At 42.7% G+C, this 19618-nt stretch overlaps 1 protein-coding gene across 1 annotated transcript in view; it reads right to left on the bottom strand.

The window, feature by feature from the left end:
- Window positions 1–19618, bottom strand: part of IGFBPL1 (insulin like growth factor binding protein like 1) — a 51047-nt gene that overhangs the window by 16463 nt on the left and 14966 nt on the right. Inside the window, exon 2 of the mRNA XM_083183831.1 lies at window positions 2584–2693. Coding sequence (XP_083039957.1) covers window positions 2584–2693 — 110 coding nt within the window. The remainder of the gene's footprint in view (window positions 1–2583; window positions 2694–19618) is intronic.

Consider the following 19618-nt stretch of genomic DNA (forward strand, 5'->3'; position numbering starts at 1 on the left):
GACTTGCTAATGTAAGTGTTTCATGTCCCTGCTGCTTGCCTACAATCTGTAGCCTCATATAGGGTGAGTAGAGTTTACTGGTGAATGATCTTTGTAAACTAGATTCAGTATGGCATAAATGGAGTATGGACATGCGTGGCTTAGACTGGAGTAACAAGTGGTCAGAGCCCCTGGGCCCTCCTCTAGCTAACCACCCCCTGCGGCCTGCATGTATGTTTTGCACCATAATTGTGTGTGTATTTGGTCTTAGTAATGGTTTTGAGCATGGGAGTGGGTTAGTGCTGCAGCCTCCCCTAACTGGCATTCTGACAATGATTTCTGGAGCAGACCATCAGCAGGCAAGCCATGCTTGATTGCACAAATGTACTGAGCATTCCTGAGAGTTGTGTAACTCCCCTGCCAGGCTCCATCATATAACAGACACTGAACTTTGTTTGCCGAATTGTGATTGGTGCAGCGCGTGACATGCTTCTCACAGCTTAGTCATGGGTGGGTTTGGATTGAGAAGTAGCAGTATGACTGTGAGGTGTTTGACAGAGTAAAGGGTAGAGGGCCAAAATCAGGCTTTCCATGTAGTATGTATGCATGTATGTATAGGTGTATGTCTCATATATATAGTTATATATGTGTGTATATATATATATATATATATATATATATATATATATATATATACACACACACACCTGTCACAATGCATGTTTAAAATGTAGGTTTGACTATGTTAAATGTATGCATGAATATCATTATTCATTTTTCAATTTGAATTTCCTCCACAGATGAGCCTGCCCAAGCAGAGGAGGGTCGCCGTGGGGCCCTCCTAAGAATTAGAGCCTACATGTGGCAGATTTTGGCCGAAATTGACCGGCTCATAGATGGCCCAAATTAATTATTTTAGAATTTATTTTTGGTTATTTATATTAATAAATAGTTATTTAAAGTTCAAAGTTGTCCGTGTTTTTTTCTAACATGCAAAAGTTTATGTGTAACTTGTTTAAAATCTTTTAAATAAGCTAAATGTAAATAGTGTACATAGATGTATGTTAGGGTCACATGCTGTAAGGGTTAATGTGTGTCATGAATGTAGTAGGAATGTGGGTCAGTATAGATGAGCATTTAATTGATTGAAATTGCTAACAATCCCTTTTTCAGGAGGTTGCCTAATAGCCTAAGTGGGTCATGTGATCGCTGTGTGTACTCAGTACAAAAGTGTTGGATTGTGCGTAAATACTCCGCATCGGGGCGTACGGACAGCTTTCCGTACGTTCTGTGCTTGTGCGGGAAGACCGTGCAGGAATCTGTACGTTTCCCCCGCACACGCACGGTTTGTATGTCGTCCGTACACACGCCCTGTTCTTAAAGAGTGACTCCGTCCGAATGCGGAGGACACGTGGGCGTTTCTACGGACGATGGCCGCACGCTGCCGCACAGCGATGCGTGCGGCCCGCACCGAAAGAATTCGGGAATATCCGCACCGATCAGAATAAGGGCCTTTGTCTTCCTGTCTGTTAGAATGGGGGCAGTGTGCGTGGTACTGCATGGTATGCAGTCAGTAGGTAGAAAGTGTCTGGGTCGACAGTTCTTAGATCGACCACTATAGGTCAATGAGCAATAGGTTGACACATGAAAAGGGTCTGGTTTGGTCATTTGCATGGAAGTTCCAGATTCCAGGATCACTGATGTTCTGTAGGCAAAAAAACCCTGGCAAAGAGTGTGTTAACCCCCTGGCAATGAGCAATTAGGCCCTGGCAATGAGCATGAAACCCCTAACCCTTGGCATTGACAAAGAAACCACTAGCAGTGAGCATGTAATCCCTGGAAACAGGCATTAAACCCCTGGCAACATACTGTAGCCTGATTAAGGGTGGTGATGTGCAGGGGATACTGTACCCAGGGCCCCACCTCTGTCAGCCCCCCCCCCCCCCAGCCTGAGCACAGTGGCAGCACTACCTCTCCTGTTTCCTGTCCCAGTGTGTAAGTAGTACAGAGGCTGCTGATTTTCATGCATGAGACAATACAGATGATATAGTAGATTTTATTTTTCTATGCATATTTTAAGGTTGTTTCAGGTGTCTTTGGTCCATAACAGGAAAACTCTATAAAAATATTTTCTTTCAATTAAATGGAGCTACAGTATGAAAAGTGCCCAGGCATTGTTACTCTATAAGCCATCAATCTTAATTATCCCATTGCAGAAGTAACAAAATCATCTCTACCTGGACTGTCTTAATTACAAATTACATAGTTCAACACAGGTGACGTCAATCATATATTAAGAGGGAATACCAGAGAGAAAGCTTTTTGTCCCTCCTGAAATGGGTCATGTTGGAAGGTATGCCCTGGGCCCCCCCCCGAGTAGGGTTACCACCTCATCTTTTTAATTCCGGACACATATTAATTACACAGGTTCTGTGGCTGGCTGACTTCAAGACTCCATTACAAATGTTTTTTTTTTCAAACTGCCACAGAACCTGTGTAATTAATATGTGTCCAGAATTAAATTACATCACTGTTGTGGGTGCATGTTTACAGTGGTGATCAGTTTAAAAGTTCCCATTGCAGTCCAAATTGTTCCTTCCATACCTTTCTCCAGTAGATATTGGGTGTTGGAATAGCCTTTACTTCACATGATAAATAAACTTGGGCTCCAGTAATATTATGAATCCTTCCTGGTGCCACGGTAATCACAGGTGCTGTTAGAAGAGAAAATGGAAACTCTTATAATGAATAAACATTTTAATTAAAAGTAAACCTATAGGACCTTATTCACGTACATTAACAAGACCCCTCATTTGCACGGGGACTGATGTTTTTTAATTGCTCATGCGCATTGCTGCACATGTGCATGTGCATTTTGCATGCGGCCACGGCGTACTGATTGTTCACCAGGTGCATGCAAGTAGCCTTCCGGGCAGGGGTGGGCTGCCTCATTACCATATGGGAACACCCAGCATTTCATGGGTGTTCCTATGAGAACACTGGGCATTATCATGGTAATGAGGCATGATTGACAGGCAGGGGGGCGGGCAGCTGTCATCACCGGATGTCTGTTGCCTGCCTAATTCCCCTCGAACAGACACGCAACTGTAAGGTTGCTCTGAGGCAACCTTACAAATGCGCGAGCCTTTGCCATCATTCAATGGTCAGAGACCATCAAATGATGGGGGCGGATCCCACCAGGCTGCTAAGGGATGTTACTGTGTAACATCCCTTCGCATGCCCTGCGAGGGAATTTGCCTTGTGAATGGGTGGCAGCCAGCCACCATTGGCAAGGCAGGGTTTGGTGGACTCGCATGGCTGTGAATTTGCAGCCTTGCAAATCAGCCAGAATAACCCCCATAGATATAATAATAAACAAAAACAAATAACTTAAAGTCACCCCATCACCTCATATAAATATAAGAAATAGGGTTGAATGTTTTAAGCACAAAATAGATCAGGGGTTTTCAAACAATTTTTTAATAGGACCCTGTCAGGCAATACAAATTATTACAGGACTCTAGCAAGTTAACGTACATGGCAGCATTTTGGAGGCACAAAATGATGCGAGGATTCTGGAATAACAGACAATGCAACAAATTTGGTTTCACTGACTGAGAGATTAAAGAAGTCATCGGTCTGATCGTCAGCAATATGAAGTCCTGACCCTATGCTGGAATGGTTGCAACACACTTTGGGGTCATGAACAACAGCTTGAGAACTGCTAAACTATATCAATGGTAACAAAGTCTTTATGCATGGAATGAAAATAACATAACCAAAACAGGCTGGGAGCGATTCATAAAAAATTCTTAGTACCATATATACTCGAGTATAAGCCTACTTTTTCAGAACATTTTTTATGCTGAAAAAGCCCCCCTCAGCTTATACTCGAGTGATTGTCCCACTTGAGTCAATAAGTTTTCCTGTTTTTTTGTTGTAAAATTAGGTGCCTCGACTTATATTCGGGTCGACTTATTCTCGAGTATATACGGTAATTTTATTGATATATTTACATAATTGCACATTGTCTGACATGAAAGTTTGCAGCTGTTTAAGGCCAATATTCAGTTTTCACAGATTCCTGCGCTACCAGGACCACGGGACCCGATAACTTCCAAGGTATCAAGGATTTTCTTTAGCCAGTCAGAATCTGATTAAAAATATCCCTCATACTGCCACTTAATTAAATAAGACCCAGAGGATTAAGTACCCACAGTAAAGTACCACCTGTAAAACAATATGGGTCCAAGAGTGTGAATAAAATTTTATGTAAAGAAATATTTTCATATTTATTAATTTTTGAACTGTCAAATAGAACAAAATGGAAATTTGCAGTTACTGGTTTGGAGGTGCCCTGTGCCGCAGACATGAACCCCAGAGTGTTAGGCAGGGCAGGATCAAAGGGGGGGGGGGCAAAGGGGGTCAGTACACCTGGCCCCCCTCTAGCTAGGGGCCCCCTGTGGTTAGCATGTATTTATTTTATAATTATGTATTTGTTTAGCTAAAGGTTTTGTGCATGGGAGTGGGGTAAGGCTGCAGCTTCACCTATCTGCCAATGTGACAATGATTAATGGTGCAGAGCATTGGGTGCCAAGGCACACTGACTACACAAGTGTGCAGTGCATTACTGGGAGTTGACTAAGTCCCATGACACTTTGCACAAGAGGGCAGAGGCTGAGAGGTTTGTGCTGAGCTCTGATTGGTGGACCTCATTACATGCTTCTCAGGCCCATGGAGGACAGCAACAGCCTAGTCATGGGAGGGTTTTTAATCACAGGCAGCACTGAGCCTGTCAGTTCTCCTACAGTCCTACAGAGTAAGGTGCAGAGGGACAAACTCAGGCTTTTCATGTGGTATGTATATATTTCACCCCTTCCCTGCAGTTACCCATTGACCAAGTTTATACTGCCTTTTCTCTGTGTTTTGACAGTGTAATATTCTCCCATGCAGTTTGCGGCCAGTAATGACAAGTATAAGGGGGAGCCCCTATCTAAAGTGCCCCGGGACCCCCAAAGGCTTAATCTAGCACTGGTGTTAGGGACTGCTCAACAGAGGTGACCTCAATGTTGGTGGGCAGGTTCATATCTTTGGCCAACTATACCTGTACGCTAACAACCTCTTAATTAAATATAAAATGGAATATATGGTATATGTTAGCAGTAATGATCGCATAGTGTACCTGCCTCCCCCCCCCCCTTGTTTGGCATGTAACTATAAATAAGATATGCAAGCTATCGATAAATTTCTAAATTTGAATGTGAGCTAAAGTGTTGTCTTTTTTGTTTTTAGCCTTTTGCCTAAATGGGCAAAATTCTGTCACTCATCTCTCAGGTCTGTGCCCATTACTTGCTCTTTCTGGTGGACCAACGCAGAGATGCACCCAACTTTATTAGTAGACAAACATAATCCAACAGAACACACAGTATATAAAGCACTTGCAAATGTATTCTGTTGCAGATAATACACATATAAATATATAATGTTGTCAGCCTGACATCTTAGGCATTAATTATTGTTATTAAAAATATTTATTAGTTGTTCTTCCTACATTATACATTTTTGTATTACATGTTGTTTTAAAAGACTCAAGCAAACACACACACATTCTTTATGTGGCTAGACTTATTTTGAGTATTCATTGGAGAACTTGAAATCCAAATAATTGGTTTCTATTAAGAAATATAATATAGGAGAATGTCAGCTTACAGGGCAGGGAAGACTGATAACAGTGCTGGGTTTATTACAGGGTATGTATAAATTAATAATATAATAGTTTTATACAAAACATACAAAAAATTGCTGTCATCACCATATGCTATACATAAGATATTAATGTGATCTAATGAAACAATGTATTATAAAACATCGATATTATATAATAAATCAAATATGCACGTTATAAGTCTGTGGTAAAAATGTCAAAAGAAATACATAATGGTTACCTTCCTGGTGTTACTCCATTACACCAAAAGGCAATGGCACAGTATGACCCATTGTTGTAGTGTACTGTACATAGAATAATGAGCAGATCACACAGGAGCAAGGTCTCCCACAGACACTTTGGCAGCTGCTAGAGGTCACATCATCTTTCCAAAATAGATGTGAGGCAAGAAGGGCCATCTGTTACAAGACTTGCCTTCTGCAAGTTCACCATTGAAACATGTATATCTGCAACTGCCTAATTGACTGTTGGAAGATAATGCAGCTCACACAAACCCTCAAATTATTCCCCTTGAGCCTTAGTATTAATACCTGCCAAGTGCCTCCTGTTGTCCATTGAAGTCTGTGTGGTGTGAAGCTACTATAAAATGGAAATACATCGGAGATGCTTCCTTTTATAAAGATGTAAGAATAAAGGTACTGTATTTGTAATAAAGACAATATCAAAATGATAGATACAGTAGATAGATATATAGATAGATAGATAGATAGATAGATAGGACTATTTAAAAAAAAAAAAAAATTGTTAGTAGATTTAATTGACGGTGCAATCATTAACCCCCTCCTCTTTGAAGATTTATCTCTCATAAGACATTATTGCTCCTCATTTTCCAACATCAGTATCACTGATATCACCAACAGTAAACATGTATCATTGTAATCATTTATTATTTTATAAACACCACAAATAAATACTTTGCAAATCTTGTTTCAGCATATAGCAAATTTAGATAAATTAATTTAACAGCTGGATTTTATATGTAGTTTTATATCAAACAAAATCTAAAAGTTTTTAGAAAAAAATTGCCGTCCCTATTGAAACATTCTATTTAAGTATAATATTGCAGCTAACACAGCTTTCTATTTTTTAGTCTGGATATGCTATTGCATTAAATGAGAACCCCTTTTTATTTGGCAAAGCTATGATTTATATACCCTACATGTGTGGAGTCATTGGTGATCCCCAGAAAATAACTACTAAAGGATACAAACTTTGCAAGAAGAGAATAATTTCTATCAAACAAAGGATGTGTGCCCTTCCCCCATCTAAGAAAAAATTCCCTTATCTCTAGATGACAAACAGACAATAGAGGGGGGTCCTCTCTTCATCATTTGACAGAGAAGACCCCCACTTGGAAATATTGATTATACTTGCTTATATACTGATTGGTGCATCCTTGTTCAAAACTTAAACCAGCCTTATTGCATGTGCAGTTTCTCCATATATAACCTCCCATGTCTTTGCTTCTGTGTGTGCAGCTACTTTCACTGACACGCCCATTAAATGCACCAGTTTTGCAGGCAATTCTAGCCATCCCCAATTACAGCCCAAGTGCACCCATCACTTTTCAGAGATTTGTGACACCATGCATACTGATTGCAGCATAGCCTTTGTGCACTTTTTGTAAATGTGCAGAGTTGCTACGTGAACGTTGGCATTGCGTGCAACTCCTAATCAGGCCCTTACTCAGCAAGTTTTGGATTTTGCATATGCTCAAATATTAGTGTTCTGGGCAAATGTGTGTTAAAGTGGAGGGGGGCAAAAGGGGTGAGTGACACAGGTCCCACCTTACTCAAGTGGCCCCCTTGGCTGGAGCACACTGTATAGCAGGGCAGCAGTAGTTGCCCATCATGCGGGTAGACAATGGTAGTGGACAAGTAGTGTTATGGGGAAGGGGGAGGGGGCAATCACACTGGTCCCACCTTCCCCAGGTATTGCCTGGAAGTGGTGCTGACAAAAGGACCCCAGAAAGGCTTAATCCAGCCCTGCTTCTTGGCTTGCTTGTTTATATATATATATATATATATATATATATATATATGTGGAGGTGCGGGCGGCACTCAAAGCAGACTCGATACGGAATAGTAAAAAGCCTTTATTCCAACGGCGTTTCGGGGTATTGTACCCCCGTTTTCAAGGTCTGTCCTTGAAAACGGGGGTACAATACCCCGAAACGCCGTTGGAATAAAGGCTTTTTACTATTCATTATTGAGTCTGCTTTGAGTGCCGCCCGCACCTCCACATATTCTGGACCCCACAGTCCTTGGAAGGCACCGCAGCATTTATCTTTGCGTGAGGAGAGTGCCGGTCCCTGCTGAGGAGATATATATATATATATAATCCAAAGAGAGGCCGGCACTCAGGTCTTAGAGGTAGATGCCCGTGGGTACTTGCCCTCTTAGCCAGAGGGGAAGGGTCCTCAGGGTATGTATAGAGTGAAAAAATCAGCGTCACTCGGAGACTGAAGAATCAGGTGAATGAATCTGGAATATTTATTCCATGTGCAGTAGAAAACGTTTCGGAGCTCGAGGGCTCTGTCGTCAGTTCAAAGTAACTGACGACGGAGCCCTCGAGCTCCGAAACGTTTTCTACTGCACATGGAATAAATATTCCAGATTCATTCACCTGATTCTTCAGTCTCCGAGTGCCGCTGATTTTTTTCACTCTATATATATATATATATATATATATATATATATATATATATATATATGGGAAAGAAGATGGAAGGAAGCGCTTCATAGTGCAAGTATTGCTTTTATAAAAAAAGACATACATCGCTTTAAAATTCAGTTGATAAATATACAACTTGTACCCTGCTTTTCAGCATCATGAGCTAAAATACCACATGGTTTTGTAGATTACCGCATCCACAGCCAGTATCTCCTCAGTGCGTTAGTTGGGTGCTGCTGCCGCCTCCTGTGTCACACAGACACGCTGGAATTGCAGGCGCGCGTCTCTCCCTCCCCGCTCTCCTGGTTAGTGGCCGGTTAAAGTTTGCATCTGGTAAGGCACACCCAAACGTGTTTCGTCGATAACTTTGTCACTGGCCCACTCCTATCTTCTGGGAGCTAAGGAGACATTTTTGCTACTTGCATAAAATGCAGACAACGTAATGAGAATAATTTGCATATGTCAGATTTCCACATAGAAATGCCCATTTCTGATGTTACTATGCTTTTCCGCTTTTACAACTAAGGGTGATTGAAAATGTAAAGTATGTTTAAATTATCTGACACATTTTAATGATCTCCAATTATGTGTAGCTTTTCTTCAAACTTAGATAATTGGAATTAAACTGGCATTTTTCTAAAGCTAATTTCTTGTTCATCTAATCCCTCAGTAGTGTTGTGGCTATAATTACATGTAAACAGTCAGGGGTCACTCATTTTCTTGGCAGGAAACCCTCTCTCGCTGTTCTGTCATTAGCCTAGTGAAACTAAGCACCCTTATTAACAGCTATTTAATGGCTGAAAATGAAATGGCAGCAAAAACCTTTATGGTGTCATTTTGATAGCCTTCAAAACATGTATAAAAGGTGACAAGAGACAAAATGCTAATTAATATTATTAAAAAAAACAAAAACCTTTATTAATTATATTTTTAACACATGGGGCTAGAGTTACTAAAAGGCCATTTCCATAAGATGCCATATCATATTATTTTTTTCTTTGGTGGTGTTATAGTGTACAATTTACAAAAAGCCTATCTGTTCCAAAACCACAGGGAAATAGCATTTTTTTTAATGCGCAATATTGTTGCAATAAACTCTCAGCTGTAGTGCTGGGCATACACTTGGGTGACTACTTCCTTCAGAGAAATTGCCCACAATCCACCTTGAGCTTTCTGGGAACAGGATCACATGTGATATATCGGATGCAGTCCTTTTGCATGCGATATATAGCATGCACTCCTTTTGCATGCAATATATTGCATGCGATCCTAACCAAGGTGGCCCGGAAGCAATCCAACAGGCTTGGGTGCAATGCAGTGGCAAACGCAGGATTTTTAGAGGGTGGTTTCCAAATGGAATCCAAAGTCTTCTACTCTGCCACACATTGGAGTAATTACGGGAGTCTTGGGGAGTGGTAACAGCCCTGAAAATGAGTCTTTTATACACTGGATACAGTATGGAATACAGTATTAATATATAACAGTACAGATGGTCTATATAGTATAGGCTGTTTCAAACATTTAAATAAGAAAAGTGGTCAGGAAAAGGTTACACAAGCCATCATAAATAAATAAATAAACTCACAGACATAATAGAACGAGTACTGCACTTTCTAAGCTCACATTTGCCAAGAGGAGGGGGGTTTCTGTGCAACCAGAAACCCCCCTGCGGTTTCCTATGCAATGCGCTTGGGAACATGCATCACATCAGACTGGCTGTCAATTACATGCAATTTGGATGCTTTTTATGCGATTGATTGCTGCAATCACGTGCCACAACTGGGACAAACTTACATGACTGCCCAGAGGAGCCTATTACTACCATGAATTGGGCCAAAAATCCCAAACAGAATACTTGTTCTGGTTCCCTTATTCTGTGTACACACTAACCAATATATTGTCTGTTTTAATAAAATAGATTGTATATTGTGTGTGGATTGGTGGGCATGTACCTACCATACGTCTGTGAATACCCTGCATCACAGCCAATGCCTGCTATATCTGCAGGTATATTGGTGCATCTGGCTGTCTATATGATCAAACTGCTAAATGACCCAGTGGTGTAATAACGCCACTGCAGCCACAGTGGTGGTGTTGGAGAACACGGTACTTGTGTATTTTGGCGGCGCCCATCGCATTGCATACCATAACGCATACGATGGTATGCGATGCGACGCGATATTGTACGACAGTGCACGATGGCATACAATTTTGAAATTGTATGCCATTGTACATGGCATACAATGCCATACAATGCCATACAATGCGATGCGATGCGATTAAACATTGTATAAGCACCCTAATGGGTGCTTATACAATGTTAAGCACCATAATGGGTGCTTACAATGTTAAATGCACCCCCACGCCACCCCCCCACTATAAACGTGAACCCGAAGCATGGCGAGCGGCGGCGGTACGCGTCCTACGACCTTTTCATACCCCCACTATCCACGTTGGCGTGGAGGTGAGAATAGAATAGTGTGGCGAGCGCAGCGAGCCACCGAGCCCGAAGCGTGGCGAGCGCAGCGAGCCCCGCGAGGGGACGCGGATACCTGTGAAGCCCGCGAAGGGAAGCGTTTACCTGTGAAGGTATCCGCGTCCCCTCGCCACGCTTCGGGCTCGGTGGCTCGCTACGCTCGCCACACTATTCTATTCTCAACTCCACGCCGACGTGGATAGTGGGGGTATGAAAAGGTCGTAGGACGCGTACCGCCACCCCTCGCGGGCTCGCTGCGCTCGCCACGCTTCGGGTTCACGTTTATAGTGGGGGGGTGGCGTGGGGGTGCATTTAACATTGTAAGCACCCATTAGGGTGCTTATACGTTTTTTGATCGTATAGGGGGTCAAAATCGCGTCACATCGCATGCTATCGGGTGCATGGCATGCGATGCAATACGTTCATCATACGACGGACATCGGGGGCGCCGCCAAAATTCACAAGTACCGAGAACACGCTTGCAGGGTCATGGCAGATTCCATGTAGCCTCCTGGAAATGAGCATGTCACCCCTGCAATGAATAATAAAAACCCCTGGCAATGAATATGAAACTACCCTGGCAACCAGCATGTAACCCATGGTGACCAGCATGTAGGTAACATTTATAATTAATGTATGGAGGGGATGCCAGAAACTTTTTTGGCACTGGGGGTGTAACATTTCTAGTTACGCCATTGTAATGACCATATACTGGCAGGTACTTTCGGGAAACTGGGTGGCCAAATGCCTGCTCCATTCGTGATGTCGCTCACAGACATCAAACACCTGTTCAGTAAGTATGTATGCTTAACAGATTACAATTAGGAGCCAATGGGTTTGGTACTTTGGGGTCTATTTAATAAACATTGGAGGGAGATAAAGTACAAGCCAATCAGCTCCTAAGTGCCATGTACAGTACAAACATGCTCACTTATAATCTTTCTGACCTTTCCATCCTCCTGACCCCACACCAACTTTGCTGGGTCACCGTATCATTCTGCCCACCAAGAACCTCTGAAATTTGGTGGACCATTTTGCAATAGAGAATTCCTATCTTTACGTATCAATGCCTACTTACCTATAGATTGTAAGCTTGTGAGCAGGGCCCTCATACTATTTTGACTGCCGGTAACTACCAAGTTTGTTTTATCCCTATTTCCAATTGTTAAGTGCAATGCAAACCTGTGTTTCTAAACTGAAAATATGCAGTTTGTAATTGTGATGCACTGCCATTGTGATGTTACATTAATGACACTGAACAAACTAGGGATATCCATATAGCCATGTGATGGCATGTATCCATCACAGGGAAACCAGACAAAGGTTTAACCATTGAGGATTAAACTGTGCGCACTTGCAAAAGCTCTGGCCTCTGCTATGAATGAGCTGTGCTGTACACACTGCCTCTGGCTGGCAACAAAGGTACTGGGGGAGGGCATGGTCAAATTAGGAAAGTGTTGCCACATCTCCTCTCAAAAAATAAATACAAGGCGCAGCAAGGGTGGACATTGGTCCCTCTCAACTATGGGTATATCAGTGCAATGCCCCCACTCTATAATACTTCTCATCTGCTGACTAACACTGTCTGCTGCACAGCAATACAGTGGTGACATCACATCATGCAAGGAGGGTGGTGAGACTGCTACTTCAGCAGAGCAACAGCATTCTCTTCTCTTCCTGCAGATGTGCAACTGACCTGGCAACCCACAGAGCCCCTTCAACAAGCATGAGCCAGATAAAGAGTAGCTTACTCTGAAGGAGACCTCTCAGGCTCAGCACTGCCTCTGATTAAAAACCCTCCCATGACAAGGCCACTGCTGCTGTCCTCCATGGGCCTGAGAAGTATGTGATGAGCTCCACCAATCAGAGGTCAGCACAAGCCTCTCAGCCTCTGAACTCCTATGCCAAGTCTTATGGGACTTAGTCAACTCCCAGTAATACACTACACACTTGTTCAGTCCATAGGTGCCGACTCTGTGGGTGCTTGAGGGCTCAAGCACCCACGGAAATTGATGAGCACCCACCTGCTCGGCAGCGGCCCACTCGCCCATGTCCCACTGCACTCCCCCTCCCTCGTCGCTGGCACAGGTACTGTATTTATGTATTTGGCACTGTGGGGTCATTTATGTATTTGGCACTGTGGGGAGGATTTTTGTACTTGCACTGTGTGGGCATTTATGTATTTGGCACTGTTGCCATAATTTTAACTGTGCTGCATAATATAAATCAGTATTATTTTGTTGCAATGCCCCTTTCCCATGAAGCCACTCCCTATATTTTTGGCTTGAGCACCCACCAGCAAAAACATAAATCGGCACCTATGGTTCAGTCAGTGTGCTCAGCACCATTAATCAATGTCACATTGGCTGCAGCATTACCCCACTCCCATGTTTAGCAAAACATTTTTTTAAAATACGTACCACAAAGTGACCCTAGATGGAGGGGGACCCAGGGGTACTGACCTTAGGAGTTCCCCCCCCCCCCCCCCCCTTAAACCGGCCCAATTATTTTATCATGCAATTTATTCTGTCCAACACACTCTGGCGAAGTCTCCTTTTGTAGAATTATCTCCTATTTGCTTTTGCGTTTATATGGAATGTAGAAAATGTCTATCCTGTTATTCATGCCTGCAGCTTGAGTGGATTACTCTAAATGTACACATGTAAAGTTCAGTTGATCTGTTATTTCTATTTTGTTTTAACAAATTAATCATCCTTACAAGTGAGAAGGAATTTACTGACAAGTTATGAACTGCAGAAACGTTCCAGGGTGAAACATCTCAGTAAAAGCAGCATCTGCTATGTTTGCTGTCAAATTTATACAGCAAATTCCACAATCATGCTGCACAAGCAAGACTGAGGATCACATGGGTTTAGCTGGAGAACATTTTAAATATTTGAACCAGGTCAAGACAGCATGACATGACATTACATGTTCCGAGTGAATTTAACTATTTAGGTTTTTCATTTTAAACAATATTGCTCATGAAATAGAAATAGAATGCAATCACAATGTCAACAGTTGACATAGATGATAGATTGCCGACATATGAAATGTGAAATAGCATTGCATTTAATAGACACCAGTGTCGACAAGCTGAATGTCAACATTATGAACATGTGGACGTTACAACCATTATGAACACCACACATCCTTGAAGTATATAAAACTGCTTGGACAATGTGGGGTTACTGTACTAGAATGCACGTGTTCAGTTTCCCAAATAGGAGTATGGAGGCACAGGAGACAGTGCACAAGTCTTACATGTAATCTCTTACCAATGGAACAGCACTAATAATAAATAATGAAAAAAAAAAAATATATATATATATATATATATATATATATATATATGTGTGTAGACCACAGCTATGGAAGATAAACCAAGGCACAATAAATTATTAATTAGATTATATGTCAGCATAAATAATGTTGTATGCATTAATATATAATAACCTCTATTAAAACAAAAAAACCCAACCAAATTCACAAGAATCTTAATAGAATGATTTCATATAAATATACAATAGGCTTGCAAAATGAAGTAAAGGAATCAGCCTTGAGGAACTACAGGTTTGAATATGTATAGAAAATGCACTGGATCTGTGTGCAAATATAAGTATTATTAACAAATTCCCCTAGACCTGGAGCTGTATCATGTAGGTTGTATATTGAGCCTCAGAGTTGATTGCTGATGTGCAAATTGAAAATCCATTTGATTATCAAAAGACTGCACATATGTACAAATCGTAGCACCCATGCGTGAGACAAAATAGTGTCAAACATAGCAAAAATATCTAAAGGCAATCGCCTCGTGATTTGACAGAAGTAACAGTCCGTTTTCTGTCAAAAAAATACAGGTGCATCCAGACGTTTTAAGTGAAACTTTTGCACTTACTGGGAAAATTATTTGCTGGTTCGAGAATTGCATATGGATGTGTGACAGAATACCGGATTGCAAAAGTTTTGCACAGAGCAGGTATTCACTGGATGGTGGCTAACCTCCCGCAGTCTTCTGCAAATTTGCAGATCAGCGATCAAGTCTGAATTAGTGATCAAGTCTGAAGCTGGTGTCTCTTCCCGACTAGACAATAAGTACAACAGATGTCTTTGTGCTCTGTTTTCCAAATTGGACATGTCCACTGTTGTGATGACCTAATTACGATCAGTGGATATCATGATTATATAGATACCTTTATTGATAAAGAATGGGTGATTGGTAAAGACCATCCAAACAAAAATGGGTACTCTTTACCTAGCACGGCGCCCACGATGTCCATCGCGGTCATCGGGGGTAAAAAATCGCGGGCATCGCGGCCATCGCATGCACTAAAAAACCGGGTGCCCGCGATTTCCCATAGGGATCAATGTTAAAAGTGTGATTGGACGCGATTTTACTGTTCAATGCCTCAATGCCCGCGTTTACCTATTCTCAACTCCACGCCGACGTGGATAGTGGGGGTATGAAAAGGTTGGAGGACGCGTACCGCCGCCCCTCGCGGGCTCGCTGCGCTCGCCACGCTTCGGGTTCACGTTGATCGTGGGGTGGCGTTAAGAATTGTGGGGGCCATTTCAGACTTCAGGGGGACTATTTGGACTCTGTGGCCCATTTAACATTGTTTCCTATGGAAAAATCGCGGGCATTGAGGCATTGAACAGTAAAATCGCGACCAATCACACTTTTAACATTGTTGCCTATGGGAAATCGCGGGCATCGCGTCGCACCCGTTTTTTAGTGCATTTGATGGCCGCGATGCCCGCGATGGGCGCCGTGCTAGGTAAAGAGTACCCAAAAATGAATAAAAACAATATCTCTGCTGCCCCCATGAACAAAGATAACTACAGTACTATTGGAGGGAGAGCTGGATTAATGGACATAAAACACTGTGCAAAGTTTTAGGCAGGTGTGCAAAAAGTGTTTAAAACTGAGTGCGGAACAGCCAAACTCTGCTACAAAAGGTGAGGTTGTGAAAAACAGTTTCATGTCACAGGTCATATACCATGGCAAGACTGAGCACAGCAAGAAGGCACAAGGTAGTTATACTGAATCAGCAAGGTCTCTCCCAGGCAAAGATTTCAAAGCAGACTGGGGTTCAAGATGAGTTGTTCATGGCCTCTTTTGAAGAACCACAAAGACACACAGGAGGAAATTTACTAAGATGTGTATTCTACTTCACATGTGATGTTGCTATGGGCAACCAATCAGATCCTGTCTACTATCTTCTAGAGCAGGGCTGGGCAACACCGGCCCTCCAGATGTTGATGAACTACACATCCCAGCATGCCATGCATCCGTTTCAGCATGGCCACATAGCAAAACTTATGCAAAGCATCCTGTGATGTGTAGTTCATTAACATCTGGAGGGCCGGTGTTGCCCAGCCCTGTTCTAGAGGGCGCTAAATAAATAAGAAGTAGATTCTGATTGGTTGCCCACAGCAACATCACATGTGAAGTAGAATACACATCTTAGTAAATTTCCCCCACAGTGGTCGGCAAAAAAAAGGAACATTTGACTGTAACAGAAGGCAGTTTGATCACTAAAGGGATGGAGGAGAGTGGTACAATAATGAATATCTGCAGGCATCAGTGAAGCATGGTGGATGTTCTTTGCAAGTTTTGGGCTGCATTTCAGCAAATGGAGCTGAAGACCTGCAGCCAAATATAATACCCTCCAAGTTTGATGGCTTTACATGTGGACAGTCAATAGGTCGATCACTATTGGTTGATATGCAATAGATCGACATATGAAAAAGTTGGATACGTGCAAAAGGTAATATGGAAATGGTCAACACAAGAAAATGTAAACAGTGGTTTTTCACCTTTTGGTGTCTATGTCTATGTTTAGCTCATCCCCTCATATGGCTCGCTGCACTCAGCACACTATTCTATACCCCCTCTTTGCAAACTTGGATCATTAAGTAAGGACAAGTCTGTGTTAAAAAAAGAAATGAAGAAAAACTTATATCAACCTTTCCATGTGTTGACCATTAGCATGCGACCTATTGCATGTAGACCTTTTTCATGTGTCAACCTATTTTCTGTGGACCTATAGTAGTCGACCTAGACACTGACGACCTATCAACGGGAACCAGTTTCATGTGCCAAATTGGAAACTCAATGTTGGCCCCTACATTGGGCTCTGCAGGGATTACTAACTGCATATCTCTACTAATATGGGAGTTCTATTAAAGATGGATGTTGCCCATAGCAACCAAGCAGATTATATCTATTATCTTCTGGAAGGTGTTTATAGAATAAGTAGTAGAATCTAATTGTTGCTATGGGCAACATTCCATCTTCAGTAGAGCTCCCACCCAGGGGCGTAGCTAAGGGTTCATGGGCCCTGGTGCGAAAGGTTAGCTTGGGGCCCCCCTACATACAACAAAATTAAAATCTCGGTCTGTTTATATTTTAATACATCAGGTATATTATGTCTACAGCGCACCAAATACATATGCCCCCCAGTGCCAGATACATATGCCCCACAGTGCCAGATACATATATGCCCCAGTGCCAGATATATATGTCCCACAGTGCCAGATATATATGTCCCATAGTGCCAGATACATACAGTATGCCCCACAGTGCCAGTTACATATGCCCCACAGTGCCAGCTACATATGCCCCACAGTGCCAGATACATATTATTCCCAACAGTTGCCAGATACATATGCCCCACAGTGCCAGATACATATATACCCCAGTGCCAGATATATATATGTCCCACAGTGCCAAATATATCCCACAGTGCCAGATATATATATGTCCCACAGTGCCAGATACATACAGTATGCCCCACAGTGCCAGGTACATATGCCCCACAGTGCCAGGTACATATGCCCTCCAGCGCCAGATACATATACATAAGGGTATGGGGCAGGAGGCAGGACAAGGCAGGAAGCAGGCCACTAACTTGCACAGTAGGCAGGCTACGACGGATCCCACCAGGTGATGATCTGCCAGGCTCTCCCGTCACCTCAGCTCCCCCCACTATTAGCGCTACTCACACTGACTGGAAGGAAGGACGTGGGCGCCGGAGGCTCAAGCACTGTCGCGTCATGACGCTGCGGCGTCATGACGTCAATAAACAATAGACGTGCTGCGCCGCATAGCGGCGCTCACTATGTTCAAAACATGCTGCAAAAAATCGTCCTGGTGGCGGGGGTTGGGCCCCCCTGGCTCAGGGGCCCGGTCGCACCTGCGACCGCTGCGACCCCTGTAGCTACGCCACTGCTCCCACCTTAGTAAATTTACCCCTAAGAATCCCAGAATCAGGATATGAGAGCATGTTTGTAACATTAGAGGCGGTGGCGGTTTTTACCTATGGGCAGCAGGGCTGCAGCCCCTCAGGTAAAATACGCCACTGTGTGAAGCCAGATGCAGTCTGTGAGACTGCACTGGATTCACTGTGACTAACAGTGACTTCCTATTGGAAGTCCGACCTGCCAGTCACCCAATGCGGTCCCATTGGAAGATATTCCCTCCCTCAGCGATGCAACTCTATGCGCAGCTGTGGGACAGCCCCTAAAAATGGGTTCTGCGCATGCACAGTACTGCAGACAATACTGTGCATGCGCCAGACCCGGGACCGTCAATACGATTCTGCGGCTGGGGCCAGGGCATGCGCAGTACCAAAGAGGCTACTGCGCATTTGCCAGTCCCGCGATGGTGATCGAGAAAAGCGGGTGGCGGTAGCGGGGACCTGCAGGGACCAGCAGCGGTGGCACCGGAGAGGTGGTGCCCGGCAGCCCCTCTCCTCTGCTTGGGTAAGAGCCACCACTAATTGGAGGACTTGCTGCATCATATCTGTTTCACAGTGTATGTGGCCATGCCACTAGAGGAAAAACTACTAGACCGATACATCTGTATATTAATTAGATTATCATTTTCATGGAATTTAACATATATTTTTATTTAATATTCCAAGTCTCTGAAATGGAACATTACAAACTAAATAAATACAATCATAACATTACAGTTAAATATATTTTTTTACTTTGTCCAAGCCTTCATTTTTGGTGGACACCCTTAGATAATTAGTGAGTAATCGTAAAAAAGAAAAATAACAATAAGATGATAAAATGATAAAGAAGACCCAGGTGCAAAGTGTAACAAGCATATTGGCAAACTGCGGTTCTCAGCACTGTCAGGTTCAATTGCACATCAAAGACACAGACACTTGCTATTCAAAAGTGGATCAGCCTCTGAATAATAGGCCTCAATGCAGCACAGACCCCAGACTAGACCAAAGCTTTTCTTAATCCCTCCTGATCTGAGTCAGCTATAGGACTAAAGTGAGTATGAAAACCCTTGGTGTAGAGAGAAGTAAATAAATATTCAGGAGGAATAATGCATTATGAAAGCTCAGGCTTTGTCTATTAAAAAGCCAGGATGATTAGCATTGCATCTCCCAGAGGAGTATTTTACAAGAGGCGCCACTCCCCATGAGGATAATCGCATCATACATTCTGGTAAATAATATGCTAAGTGTATACAATTACTTATTTTAGCTTAGCTTTTCCAACTAATATATTTAGAATTGAAAATAATCGTTTTAGAATGTGTATTGCGCTTTAACCATACTGGCCTTTTAATCTATTACATAAACACCTATTTATCAGTGTTAAGTTACTATGCAAGGTATTCAATCCTGGATTCCGACTGTCGAAATGTTCATAAAGTCGGAATCCTGGCCCGTTTTCACGCGACTCGACATTATAGCGACAGGCGGAATTCAATGTTCCGCCTGCCCACTGGCTGTTTT

The sequence above is a fragment of the Crinia signifera genome, chromosome 1 (genome assembly GCF_055691185.1).
Source record: "Crinia signifera chromosome 1, ASM5569118v1, whole genome shotgun sequence".
Taxonomy (NCBI): Eukaryota; Metazoa; Chordata; class Amphibia; order Anura; family Myobatrachidae; genus Crinia; species Crinia signifera.